Source organism: Hippocampus guttulatus, chromosome 19 (genome assembly GCF_054856545.1).
Source record: "Hippocampus guttulatus isolate MCC_2025c chromosome 19, RoL_Hgut_1.0, whole genome shotgun sequence".
Lineage (NCBI taxonomy): Eukaryota > Metazoa > Chordata > Actinopteri > Syngnathiformes > Syngnathidae > Hippocampus > Hippocampus guttulatus.
The window spans coordinates 7,615,360-7,629,081 of record NC_141279.1 but is presented as its reverse complement, the minus strand read 5'-3'; the positions used below and the strand labels follow the sequence as shown (position 1 = coordinate 7,629,081).

Genomic DNA, 13,722 nt, shown 5'->3' with positions numbered 1-13,722 from the left:
GTTCTTTTTGTTAAAGTCAGTCACACACACAACAAAAATAAATAAATAGAATACTCCTGTGCTGAAGTCCTGATAAAAGGTTCGAGGAAAAAGGAGACGGGCAAGGTGCCTTGCAATCCTCCTCTCTTGTGAATGACCAGGGTAACTACACTCAAGAATGGGGAATGGGGATGACTTCGTATTGACTGATCGAAAAGGAGAGTAAAACTTATCCCCTTATCGCCATCAAAGTAATAAACTGGAATTGAAGCTTCGTCATGTTCTGTTATGAACTATGAATACACCATTAAGTTTGCCGAAAAACTCAACTGTGATCGTCCAATGGACTAAAACTTTGCATCCGGTTCGGGCGACTCGGGTTCGATTCCCGGAATCACCAACATGTGTGCATAGGTGAGTAGAAAAGGGGACTCGTACACGAGTCAACTGAACCCAAAGTGTAGTATCCAAACCACTAGATCGATTTGGATATGAAAAATGACGATTTGGAGATTATACCTATTCTTCATGTTTACGTGTAGTCTATAAATAGGACAAAAAATCCGCCGAAAATCTCAAACGTGATGGTCCAGTGATATAAAGCTTTGCTTTCGGTTCAGGCGACTCGAGTTCGATCCTCGCGCTCACCTCCATGTGGGCATAAATGCAAGTGAGTCGAAAACGGGACTCGAACACGAGTCAGCTGAGCCTAAAGTATGGTCTTTAACCACTAGACCAACTTGCTGTTAGAATTAACAACTTGGAGGTTATACCTATTCTTCAACTTTGCCATGGTCAAGCGTAGTTATGAATATGACAAAAAATCTGCCGAAAACCTCAATCGGGATTGTCCAGCGGTCTAAAACTTTGCTTTCGGTTCAGGGGACTCGGGTTCGACCCCCGCGCTCACCTCCATGTGTGCATAAATGCAGGTGAGCCGAAAAGGAGACCCGAACACGAGTCAGCGGAATCTAAAGTATGATCTTTAACCACTAGACCAATTCGGATTTGAAAATTGACCATTTGGAAGTTATACTTATCCTTCGTCATGTTTGCGTGTAGTCTATGAATAGGACAAAAAAATGGCCGAAATCTCAACAGTGATGGTCCAGTGGTATAATGCTTTGCTTTCGGTTCAGACGACTCAGGTTCGATCCCCGCACTCACCTCCATGTGTGCATAAATGCAGGTGAGCCGAAAAGGAGACTCGAACACGAGTCAGCGGACTCTAAAGTATGATCTTTAACCACTAGACGAATTCGGATTTGAAAATTGATCGGTTGGAGTTTATATTTATTCGCAGTAAAAACAGTACTCCAAAAATGACAAAGACAGTAAAATACCTCTTTTAATGCCGGAAGCCACCAGCACCATTGGCCTAACGGTTAGAGACAAACGGGGCGATCCGGTGAGAGCGGGTTCGAACCTCGCCTCGAGCTCGCATTTACCAACATTTTTCTTTCAGTATTGTTTCTCACAATTTCTTTTTTTACTTCTTTGTTAAATAAAGCTTTTTAAAAAAAAACAACACGTGATGACGTCGTTAGCGAAAACCTATTTAAGCTGCGACTAATTCAACAAGCGCTCTCTTTCCTCTCCAGGCTGACGACTGACTGCACGTCCACATCGCGGCAAGACGACCACAAGGCTTGGCAAGGTGAACCCTTTAACTTTCGTTTTTTGTCTTGTCATTGCTAACTTTTAACAATAATTCCCATTTTCAGGCTGTTCAACTCTTTCACGCTAAGTCGCCTGCAAGTTTAAATGGCATCGTGTTCTTTTGAACTAACTCTCGTTTTGCAATTTTCTTTTTCCTTTACAGCGTGCAGAGAGGCCAAGTTGCTCGCGTTTGACAAACTCAACGTTTGAGGTTTCTTTTTTGTCTTTTCATCGCGAACCTTTTGTAACTTTTAACATTAATTCACTTTTTCAGGCCGTTCAACTCTTCCACGGTAAGTCGCCTGCAATTTGCAACGGCACGATGCTCGATGGAACTAACTCTCGTTTTGTAATTTTCTTTTTCTTTCCCAGCACGCCGAGAAGGTAAGTTGCCAGTGTTTAACAAACCGAACGTTTTTTTGTTTTTGTTTTTTACACCTGTCATTGCCAACTTTTTGGAACTTAACATTAATTTGCGTTTTCAGGCTGTACAACTCTACGAAGTCGCCTGCAATTTTAAATGGCACTGTTTGATTTGTATTTTTTTTTTTTCCAGCGTGCTGAGACGGTAAGTTGCCAGCGTTTTTATTTCCACAATTTAAATGACACCCTGCTCTTACTTTGTTGTAATTGTGCAATTTCTGTTCACAGGCTTGGCATCTTCAAGTGACTGGCCAAATTGACTAAAAATGGCTATCTGCGACTTTTTTTTTTTTTTTTGGAGTGGGGGGGGGGCTGTTTAAATGTGCTTACCAAAAGTCACATTGCGAACTATTTCACTGTCTTTTCAGCCCACCCGTTACGCTGCAGGCCACTGCCGAGGTGTCCAACTCAGCCCTGCGCTCGTCACTGGTAAGAGACAAAAACACTCCTGCGCATACAACTCTGAAATCATGTTTTAATTTTTCAGCACATGAAGATGAGCTTACAGGAGACTTCGAGTGATGACGTGATTCAGGTCGGAACCGCAAGCAAAAAGTGTGCAATTTTCTTTTTTTTTCTTAGGGGATTTCAAAATTTGGTGCTGCACACTACCTCGTTGCAAACTGCGCTCCCCAGACGTCTTGAAAAAGAAAGTTGAGAGTCCAGCCTCAAGTTGCCGTTTTGCTCCTGGACAAAACTGAAGGAAGGTAAGGACATCGTAAATAACAATCCACTCTTTCTGACATCCTTTTTGTGTGTGCGCAGGTCAAACGGCATCCAGAGCTGCCTGACAAACAAGACGACGGCGAATGGGGCCGTCTGCTGATTTTGAGCACGCTGCAAAGCAAAATGGCTCAAGTGAACATTTTATAACACATCTTCTCTTTTGCAGGTTCCCCCAAAGCTGCACTGGGACGAATGTCTCTTGGGACCATCGAAGGTACATTTACCATTCTGTACTTGCTACTCATTTTGTTTTTCTTTCTGCTCAGGTGGTGCCAAAGCATCTCTTGGCCCTGCAGTCGATCTTTTTCACCAGTGATGCTTCTGTTGGAAAAGAGACTAAAAAATGTGATTGTCATGTTTCCTCCTTCACTTGCAACAACAAACGTTTGTTGAGATGAGCTTTCTTTTTTTTTTTTTTTTTTTTTTTTTTTCTTTGACTGTGCAGAGACGCTTCCAGTTGGTGCCATCATGGAGTCTGAACCGTGGTCACCAAGACGCTGCACCTGCTGGGCAAAGAGTTTCGAAATTGCAGCTGAAATCTTTCAAGTTGACCCACATTAAAATGAAACTGAAATAAAAGCCTGACGGCTCCATTGCGTACCTCCTGTTTGTGTTCAGGCTTGTCCACTCTGGGGCCCTCGGAAGCGCTTGGCCATTTTCGAGGATTGCCAAAGTTGGTGCTGTCAACGGCACTCTGCAGGTTGAGAGTCTGGCCTCAAGTTGCCGTTTTGCTCCTTGATGAGACGGAAGGAGTGTAAGGACGTCGTAAATGACTTCAATTCGCTCTCTGACATCCTTTTTGTGTGTGCGCAGGTCAAACGGCATCTTGACTTCATCCAGAGCTGCCCGAGGAACAAGACAACGGCGAACGGGGCCGTCTGCTGGGTTTGAGCATGTTGCAAAGCAAAATGGCTTATTTTTAACACATTTCTTTTTTGCAGGTTCCCCCCAAAGCTGCGCTGGGACAAATGTCTCTGGACAGTGTAAAAAGGTACATTTAACATCCTGTACGAATTTTGTCTTTCTGCTTATGTCCACTAGGCGGCGCCAAAACAATTCTTGGCCCCGGAGAACCTGAATCTGCATCCACTCCGGGAAGACGGTGGACAGGCTCAAGTCCCGTTGATCTTTTTCGCCAGTGATGCTTCTGTTGGAAAAGACGGATTTTAAAAAATGACTTTGTTGTTGCAGGTGGTGGAGCGAACATGAAGTCATAATCAACGAGCGTTTTTATTTTTCCCATTTTTTTTTTCTTTTTGACTGTGCAGAGAAGCTTCCAGTTGGTGCCATCGTGGAGTCTGCACCTTGGCCACCAAGACGCTGCTCCTGCTGGGCAAAGAGTTTCGAAATTGCAGCTGAAATCTTTCAAGTTGACCCACATTAAAATGAGACTGAATTAAAAGCTTGACGGGTCCATTGCGTACCTCCTGTTTGTGTTCAGGCTTGTCCACTCTGAGGCCCTCGCAAGCGGTTGGACATCCCCCGCGATCCCTCTGTCGCAGGATGGGTGGGGGGAAAAAAAGGTCTGACTCGAAAAACGAATAGTTTGACTGGAAATTTCCCACTGAAGGCCTTCAGGGTTTCTTACCTCGTTTCCCTCCAGAAATCCAAGTTGGCCCCCGCCCCACCATGACGTCTACGTCAGACCTTCTCACAAGGAAGCGCTTGGTTAGTTTTTGAGGGTATGCATGCGACTCTGCTCATTTCGTCTCTTTGCAGAACTGGCAACTGGCTCCATAAGATTCTACTGAAAAAAATATTCTTTTTTTTCTCTCCTCCCCTTTCTTCAGATGGTCATTCAGACATTGGTGACAAATGCTGCCTGCCTCCGCTACATGGTAGCCTGTGAAGCCCAACGTCATCAGCTTTCTCTTCCTCAGACGGTGGCAAACTTTGGTTGAAGTCGGTGCTTGTGGCGGTGGGTTTCATCTCAAACGGTTTCCATCAAAACCACACAGGGTGAATGTTTGGACTGGTGTCTTGCTGTTTTCCAGAAGTGACGTCACGCTGCCTGGGGAAAGGGTCTTCCTGGATTTGGTGGGCTCAAGTGCACCCTTCTTCCTCTCCCTCCTCGCGGTCTGCAACTTGATAGGGAACCTGCAAGTGAAATAAATGGTCATGTCAACAAAACCTTGGTCACGCAGCACCCATTTTTGACCGCTTACTCTGCTTCTGCTTGGTCAGCTGGAGGACGACGTCCAGAAGGGGCTGAAGCCAACTTTGGAGCAGCGTGCCAACAAGAAAAGTTGCACAGGTGCATACACGTGTGTGTGTGTGTGTGTGTGTGTGTGCGCGCGCGCGCTGCAACTTGGCGGTTTTTCTTCAAGGTCCGATGACTACCCAAGAAGTCCCAGGTCCTCTTCCTCCCTGGTGGGTTTCTTCTAGTCTAAAATTTGCTGCACCAGAAATGCGCTGTAAGCCGGTGTCCTTTTTCCTTGGGTCCACTTCACCAGGCGCCGACTGTCGTCCAACACTTGGCTTGATGCAATCAGCTGGAAGAGGTTCCACAATGGGCAGTAAGTATTGAATTCTTGACAGTTTTCTTAATCCCTTCTTTGACGCCATATTTGTTGCACAGGAGCTGACTGCCAGAGTCCCAGACAACTTATGTGGCATCACCTTCTGTGCTGGTTAGTTTGATCACATTTTAAATTGCATTTCTGCACAAGGGGACTTGAAACTCTCCAATCTCATTTTTGTCTTGGGTCCAAGTGTTGGTCCAGCTCTGCTGTCACAGGCTGACTTTGCCAGGCAACGAAAAGTAGAAGGCTGCAAAGTCATCCAACTTGGACCTTTTCGGTGAGTAGTTTTTTTTAAACTTGTAATCTTTTTAGACTTTTTTTTTTTATAATTTTTTGAACTTTTTTTTAACTTATTTTTTTTGTAATTTTAACTTTTTTTTTTTACTTTAACTTTGTCTTTTAACATGTATTCTTGTAAAATAAAATAAACAAAACCACATCTCAACTTCCTTCATCAATTAAAGTGGGTGGGGTTGGGGGTGTGGCTATGCAAATAGGGCAACAATCCGATTGGCTGTTGTGAAGGGGCGGGGTTATGCTAATGAGTATAAATTAGCATAATGGGAGTGGTTATGCAAAGCCTATGGGTGGGTGGGGTTATGCAAATGTTGAAATACAGCTCTGATTGGTTGACGTGGGAACTTGTGGGCGGGGCTATGCAAATACAGTTTCATGCCCCATTTTGATTGGTTGGCTGGGTAAATATGGGCGAGGCTATGCAAATTGGTGATCAGGCCGCAGTGGGCGGAGTCTATGCAAATATAAATTTACATGTCGTCATCTGATTGGCTGGACCGGGTTAATGTAGGCGGGCCAATGCAAATTTTATTTGCACAGTGCATTCTGATTGGCTGTTGTTCGTTGTGGGCGGGGATATGCAAATATATCACCACATTGGGTCCGAGTGGGCGTGGCTATGCAAATAAATTTGCATGCCGTCTTTTGATTGGTTGTTCTTGTCGGTTGTGGGTGTGGTTGTGCAAGCACAGTTGCATAACATAATCCGATTGGCCATGCTAATCAGTTGTGGGCGTGGCCATGCAAATCGATTTGCATATTAACTTTTTGGTCGGTGGGCGTGGTATATGCAAATAAAATTTGAATGCCACCACCTGATTGGTTGCATTTCCCATGCTGCGTTGTGATTGGTTGATGTGGGCGGGGTCTGCAAACAAATTTACATTAAAATTTCTGGTCCTGCATGCGGGGCTATGTAAAGTGGGTGCGGTTACGGACGGCAACCGGAGTTGTTGGGGTTTTGTCCTGGAAGACGTTTGGCCTCTGGTCCGAGCAGGTTTCCTGGGTTCATGCGCGAACGCCAGAAAGGACAGCTCGCCCTTTCTGGCCTTGAGCATCAATCCAAGAAGTCTGCTCGGACCAGAGGCCAAACGTCTTCCAGGACAAAACCCCAACAACCCCGGTTGCCGTCCATAACAAGGCCACTTTAATTAAACTCTGTGAGACACAAAACACGCCGACTCTGATTCCAGCCGGACAATATGTTGACAAGCATTTTTTTAGAACAATTTCACATCATTTTAGCAATAAAGCTTGACTCAAGTTGAACACCGACACTGGCTGACAGGCAGTACATTTAACCCTTGTGCTGCAGTTGATGTAAATAATTTTATATAATGCAACATACAATTTTTTAAAAACTTGTAAAAGTATTATTCCTGAATATTTATTTTACTTTCAACCACTTGACATGTTCAGTGGCATCAGAGCTATACATACACGTCGTTCTTTTTTGTTGTTGTTGTATTTTTGCCCTCTATGGACAATAAAAGCGGTACTGTGCTACGACCAAAACAAATATCGATATCTATATACCCAAAACATGAATTGGAATATTTCATATCACACCATTTTTATGCTTTGTCTTTGATTTAAAGATGACAACACGCAAAAATCTACAGAAAAATTGTCGAAATTGGAACAAGGGTTAAGCCAGCAGCACAGGACGCCGTGTTGTCTGCTTGACGAAGCATGGACTGCACAACACCGACACACGTGGAAGCTGACAACATCACTCACTGCTTCTGAACATGTGCTTTGGACAAAATGTTGTGTCTGTCATTGTAGATATGAATTTAACATTAACCCAGGAATGCCATTTCAAAGCACAGGTTCAGAAGCGTTGACTGATGCGTGTTCAAATGTCACACAGTCCATGAAACTGAGGCCAAAGTTCACTTAAGTGACATCATACGGCTCCTCAAGCACACAAAATGACGCCCTGTGCTGCTGCTGCTATCTTGTACAGCCTGTCAGCCAGTGTTGTTATGTCTAACGCTGTCGTGTGAAAAGCACAGATGTGCATTTTGGTCATTTTTTAAATGCTGACGTTCGGGCGACCGAACAATGTAAAATAAATCAGTAAAATGACCAAAATAGTCATTCTGTCTGGCCTTGTGAATACTTAATGAGTACTCATTGAATATTCAAATTTCGATTACTACGTTAGGGATGTATACTTTGACTCCTTATTGCTGCAAAACAACAAAATGGACGTCTCGGAACAGTTTATATGTTTTAGAGAACACGCGAGAGATCATTAAATGTCATATTTTTGGTTTTTACGACGAGCCGACTATTCATTATTTCTAAGAAAAAGCAACTGTAAACCGTCATTTACAATATAATTAGCCAGTTAGAATGATATATTATTGCATTCAAAACATATTTGTACTCCAAGATAGCTCACATGATTGATCGTTTTTGACGGTCGAAATAAATTTCCATTCAAAAATCGGATTAGCATTATATCTCGTTTGATTGTGTAGATGCGCCCAATGTTTTGATCGAATCGAGACAAGCTTAACAGAAGACAATGTTTATTTTTTAAAGAGACAAATATTCTTTTAGGGAAGCATCCAGTGAAAAGGAGGAAAAGTTGAGCACGCGTTACCTTTGCACAACACGTCGCCACTTTTGCACGCAGACAGCCAGCAGCCGACGCGGAGACAACGTTCCTGCACTGTGGTCGTCTCCTGCGCATTTAAAAAAAATCCAAAAATGCCTGACTTAGACCGAAAGTACCTAAACTAACTTCGCTCACGTGTTTGAAGAACACCAAAAATATGAGCGAACAAAACGTCAAGGAAAACAATGACTCGTTTCCGGTTCTGGTCCGCCTTTTACTTCCGGGTCTCAGCTCCGAGAACTTGAAAAATACATTCTGGACCTGGTTAATATGCGTCGAAAGACACGGGAAAAGTTTTAAAAACGCTTTACTATACATGGTTGTTTTTTTCGGCTAAAAAAGCCTTTCTCTACATGGTCGTTTCATTGTTACTATTATTATGAAAACCTGATGTGTGGGGGGGAAAAAAATGACAATCCAGAACAAGCTTGCTGGCGTGATTCCTTCCAAAGTGATTTAATTGGCATGAAGAGTCGGAATTGCTGCATCCAAAGAGGACAAGACGTAAGTGCTCACGAGGAGTAAAAAGTACCGATGACCCGAAAGACGTTGGACGTGCCCTGGTAGGGCGTGATGACCGGTCGCAGGCCTTTCATGCTCTTGTAGTGTCCAAAGTGTTTGATCCTGTAGGACGCTGCGGCGGCGTTTGTCGGGATGTGCCACTCCACCGTGGCGTTGCTCTGCCGATCGGAGCCTTTCAGCCAGCTGAACCTGCAAGGGGGTGCGCGGGCGACACTCGGTCAGCCTTCCCATCGTCGCTGGCGGCCGAAAGGCGCTTTGCGTGCTCACACACACCTGGTCTCCCACGACGCGTCGCTGTGGACCAGCGTCCAGGTGTCGCTGTCGTTGTCGTGCATCTCCACGGCCACAAAGTTTTGGTCTCTCTGATGACAGAAAGACAAACCCAGAGAGAGCAATAAAACCAGAAAGCCGACCCCCCCCCCCCCCACCCTAAAAAAAAAAAAGACAACACAACACAAGCAGACGAGGAGTGTTTTCTCACCACGTCTCCCGAGTGTCTGGGGTTTCCTGCCACAAAGGTGACGGACACCACGTCACCCTGGAAACCAAACCCCGCCCACCAGGGCATCCGTCATCAGACTTCACTGACTGTGCATGTGTGTGAGTGTGTGTGTCATACCTGTCTGTAGATGGGAAGTACCTGCTGCAGGACGTCTCCAAAGCTGCCGTTGTCCGGTTTCCTGTCAATCGCCGCTGCGGCTAACAGGTTGAAAAGATTCTTCTGAAAGAACGGAGGCGGCGGACCGGGTGGGAGCGACCCAACTTGGTCCTGCAAGATGACATCATCACTCGAGGTGGTCATCCTGCAATGTGTTTGCTCAAGTCCTAGGAATGAACCCGTTTTTGGCGGTTTGGGATTGAAATTGTGATTCCCGCCACTCGAGCTAACCAATCAGAAGGAAGCTGCTGTTTTCGGGTTAGCGTCAGGGTCCCCTCGAGCCTTTTGCCAATCACTAGGCCACTGTGCCGCCCATCCTCATTCTCATCTTGTCGCATATGTCGACAAACACGTGGTCAAATCTTTTGACCGGTTCTCTTGCGAGACGGCGGTCGGGGGTCTCACCCGAGCGATGGCGCGCGCCAAGTCGCCGAATTTCAGGATGTACGCGCTAAGCGTGTGCGGGCCGTAGATGGTTGAGGCGCCCTCGTACCTCTGAACCTGGACAATGCACCTTCATCGTTCTCATCATCGGCCTACTTACTTCACATTTTGCAGTGTGTGTGCGTGTGTGTACCTGGTACTCCTCATATGTGGTTATGTAGTGCGTGTACACATTGCTTAGGCCTGCAATCACCACATCCACGCCCGAGAATTCTCCGTTCAACTGAAGTGCCTAACGCACACACACAGTTTTTGACAAGGCATCAAGTAGGAACTTCGGATGCGTGCGTACATTTCTGTGTATGTGTCTGTGAACACTTACCTGTTGTACAGCTTCTCTCAACCTTCTGCCTGCCATGGTGCTGTCTCACACGCACACACAAACACAACCTCATCATTGTTGTTGCATCACAGCACCGATTTTGTGGATGAGTGTGTGAGCGTTTGTTGTTACGTCATCTCTCCAGGAACAGCGACAACCGCCACAGATCCAACGGTGACGATCTGCACATCAATGATTTCCGGGTGCCATGGCAACGGCCAGTTCATCTGCACGCACGCACACACAAAAGCGGCCCATTGTATCACATTTGAGACCATTTGAAGAGCGGGCGACGCTGGCGCTCACCTCTCCCGTGCTGAACAGTATCGGTTTGGGCCGGTGACATTCCTGCGTCTGATTGGACGGCCGGCCCAGGAGGGTGTCGCGGATGCCGTCCCAAAATGGGTCGCCCTCCACCGCCCCTACACACGCACGAAAGATTTGTTGACACTTATTTGAGGTGCGATTGCTTATGTGAGAGAGTACGACGCATGAGAGTGACCTTGAGTGAAGTTGAGGTCTCCTCCTCCGTCTGTGGTGCCTGCTGCAAAACTGTGACCCAGCGCCGGCTTGCATGTACTCACCTGCACGCGGCGTTAGCAAAATGCATCGTTAGCTTGTGCGCACGTGTGTGCGCGTGTGTGCCCGTACTGACCGCATGTGTATCATTGATGTAAACCGTGACATCCGTCATGTTGACCCACTGATGAGCTGAATGAATGAAGCCTGTCACTTCCTCAACCGCATCAGCGTAAAGTTCCTGCAAGCACACACACACACACACACACGCAAAGGCCGCTAAAAGGTCGCATCTTTCCCTCTCACACACGCACACACACACCCTAGCCTTCCTGAAGATGTTGTGTCCGATGATTCTGGTGCTGTCAAACATGTCCTCTCCGGGTCCAAACGCTTGACACTCTTTCGTCTGAAACACACACACAAACACTTCCTGTTTACTCTGCGCGTGCATGTGTGTGTGTGTGTGTGTCCATGTTTACCCCTCCGTCAGGACACGAGCTGTTCAAGTAGTCGCAGGCTAATCCAGAGTTGACACAGTGAGGACCTTCGATGTTTGGACTCACGTCGCCGAGGTTACTGGAGGAGAAAGCAGCCACGAAAGCTGCCTGACACACACACACACAAATACGGAGGGTCAGATTCATCTACTGGAGCGTTGGACTCCAACACAAGAAGGCGATTCCGCCATTGGGCCCCCCCTCAGTGAGATAGAGGCTGCAACGCGGTCCTGATTCTTCACGTTCCCAATTTGGACTTCAACTTGACGTCACCTGTCCGGGTAGCGCCGCGGGGTTCTTGTGGTTCTCCATCAGGTAGGCGGCGTAGCCCAGGTTGTCGCTGCTCACCAGACGATTGGTCGTCTTCATGCTGACCGCGTGCACGGCGAACCAGCTGGGAGAGGACCAATTGCGGGAGTCAGAGCGGGCCGGGCCCCGCGTGCCGCGGTGGCCATATTGCCCTCGCGACGCTCACCCGAGCATGCCGATGCCGTCTCCGTCCGCATCGGTGAACTTGACAAGCACAATGTCCCTGTCCACGTCGTCTTCATACCTGAAGGGGCGATCAGAGTCGGTGACGGGCGCTCCGTCGCCGTCGGCCGACCCGTCGGATCCGCTGACCTGTTTCGCTCGTCCTGCGGGTTGTTGCGGTAGGAGTGAGGACTTCGGTTGACGCTGCTGGCGTCCACGCGCCCTCGGTTTTTGTAGATCCGCCCTGGCCGCACGGTGTCGTGGGCTCGGTCTATACTCTGGAGCGGCAGGGAATGGCGCCGTATATTCACGTTGAGACGGAGCTGATGTTGGCGGGCGGCCGAGCGAAGCCGGTCTCACTTTGACGATGCCTTTGACCAACGGTTGGATGGACGCCTTGAGGTAGCCTTTGCTGCTGATCATGAAGAGCGTGTACTGGAAGTAGCCGGCCGGGCCCGAGTGGGTGTGCGTGCCGCTCAGGACCACGTTGTCCCGCCGGTACTGGTTGCCGTATTTCACCTGCAAGGCCTTTAGGACCTGCTCAGGTGACGCATTGCATTGAAGTCCATATGATTTGTCGTAAAGCACTGTGTGTGTGTGCGTGCGCACCTCCAGCCTCAACCTCTGCGAGACCATTCCCACGTCCACAGCGACAAAGACGACCCGACGGCGGCCGTCGTCGATGATGAAGGCGCGACTGAACAAACGGGTGTGAATGCCGGCAGCCGTCTGCTGAGGGTTGGCGTAGCCCATCTGACGCACAAAACGCACACGCGTCAGCCGTTGCGACGCCGCCGACGAGAGGCGGCGAAAACATAGCGAGTCAAAGCCACCAGAGGAATTTCGGCGGGCGGTCCGGTGCAGTCGGCGCGTCCGACTCCAATCCGGAATGTCGGTTCTGGACTGGGAGGCGGAGTCGGGGCAGGACCTAGCGCAAGCGTAAAAATCTTGAAGACGTAAACGTCGCGGTTTAACGTTAGCGGCACTACTCACAGGTGGTTGTGGCTGTGGCGCGCGTGGCCGTCATGGCGATGAGAGTGACGCTGACGGCCGTCATGACCACAAAGAGGACGGCCAGCGTCGCCTCCAGCATGGAAAGAACGCAACGTTTCCCGGCGGCCATCTTGTTGGGTCAAACTGGTGACAGGAAAACAACACGGCTGACACTCGGGGTTTGGTTCCAAAAGTCATCTTCACTTTGCTACACGATAATGACGCGCAACGCAAGTCAAAACAGGCGCAGGCACATCAAAAACACAAGACGCGTGACAACACAAAACACCTTCATTCATTTCACACACCAGAAAATGCCGCCACACGAGACAACGATACAACACAAAAGTTTACGAGGCAAGACGACCACAACTCACGCGTGACTCGGCGCTCGATGGCTGGCAGCGAGTTTCGCAGCGGACGGCGATATCGTCCCGGGCAAAGTTCAAGGTTGTAAAGCGACACTGATAAACAAAACTTGTTTTGCTTTTACGACTTAATACGATCAGAATTAGTGGCATCGCGTGTGTGATATCATCGGCCTACGGCGCCACGCTAAGGCTCACGGACGCCAGCGAGGACATCGCTCTTATGTGGGAGTCTTGTCAGTGCTGCCTTGCAAAAGTCTGAGCACCCCAAGGATGATAAATGGTCGGTGAGAAAGTCACGTACTTGCCTCATCAACCGTCGAGTCCTTCAGGAGGATTTCGCATGCGTTTGAAGATTCCACAAAGATGGCGGCTGTCGTCATGTCGATAATCGACATGTTCTTTGGTGAAAAGCGCCAAAAACTTGCCGGATGGCGTCAAGGCCATGTGACTTTCGGGATCCACCCGTGCCCATGGGTCCTGATCCTGATCCTGATCCTGGGCAATCGGCCCCCGTCAGGGACTTGCCCCCCCTCCCGGGTCCCACACCCGGCACGAATCCCGTTGGTGTCTTGCAAGGTTCCCCGCCAACATTTCCTTCCCACACCTCCGCGACCCCCATTCGCCCTTCGTTTCCCCCCAGCCCCCCCTCCACGCGCCCCGCCCGCTCCCTCCCTTCTCCCTCCTCCC

At 48.2% G+C, this 13,722-nt stretch overlaps 1 protein-coding gene and 2 long non-coding RNA genes across 21 annotated transcripts; 2 read left to right on the top strand and 1 right to left on the bottom strand.

The window, feature by feature from the left end:
• The first annotated feature begins 1,566 nt into the window (after positions 1–1,566).
• Positions 1,567–5,765, top strand: LOC147190002 (uncharacterized). 9 transcript variants are annotated; one of them, XR_015103879.1, is made up of 13 exons: positions 1,567–1,931; positions 2,011–2,022; positions 2,124–2,206; positions 2,290–2,490; positions 2,644–3,132; positions 3,233–4,310; positions 4,391–4,469; positions 4,578–4,705; positions 4,782–4,886; positions 4,972–5,157; positions 5,241–5,303; positions 5,366–5,417; positions 5,500–5,764. It is a non-coding gene; the product is annotated as an uncharacterized LOC147190002 (long non-coding RNA). The 9 variants fall into 9 exon arrangements; XR_015103878.1 differs by having other exon boundaries at positions 2,011–2,206; XR_015103877.1 differs by having other exon boundaries at positions 1,567–2,022.
• Positions 2,517–13,639, bottom strand: asah2 (N-acylsphingosine amidohydrolase 2). 11 transcript variants are annotated; one of them, XM_086137715.1, is made up of 27 exons: positions 12,973–13,055; positions 12,665–12,808; positions 12,505–12,599; positions 12,281–12,424; positions 12,032–12,208; positions 11,822–11,949; positions 11,676–11,753; positions 11,474–11,594; positions 11,183–11,308; positions 11,023–11,109; positions 10,837–10,941; positions 10,684–10,765; positions 10,488–10,603; positions 10,314–10,408; positions 10,182–10,221; positions 9,993–10,091; positions 9,821–9,916; positions 9,377–9,526; positions 9,239–9,295; positions 9,031–9,119; positions 8,221–8,946; positions 4,953–5,279; positions 4,376–4,884; positions 4,212–4,280; positions 3,862–4,113; positions 3,389–3,629; positions 2,517–3,290 (listed from the first exon to the last, which is right to left on the bottom strand). In XM_086137715.1, exons 2-21 carry the CDS (start codon positions 12,792–12,794, stop codon positions 8,748–8,750), a joined length of 2,214 nt encoding a protein of 737 aa, XP_085993841.1. In that variant the 5' UTR covers positions 12,795–12,808; positions 12,973–13,055; the 3' UTR covers positions 2,517–3,290; positions 3,389–3,629; positions 3,862–4,113; positions 4,212–4,280; positions 4,376–4,884; positions 4,953–5,279; positions 8,221–8,747. The 11 variants fall into 11 exon arrangements, with proteins under 11 accessions (XP_085993841.1, XP_085993835.1, XP_085993834.1 ...); XM_086137709.1 differs by lacking the exon at positions 12,973–13,055 and adding an exon at positions 13,337–13,639 and having other exon boundaries at positions 3,389–4,113; XM_086137708.1 differs by having other exon boundaries at positions 3,389–4,113; positions 13,042–13,248.
• Positions 9,403–10,922, top strand: LOC147190001 (uncharacterized). The gene is made up of 2 exons (XR_015103881.1): positions 9,403–9,551; positions 10,327–10,922. It is a non-coding gene; the product is annotated as an uncharacterized LOC147190001 (long non-coding RNA).
• Positions 13,640–13,722: the final 83 nt, after the last annotated feature.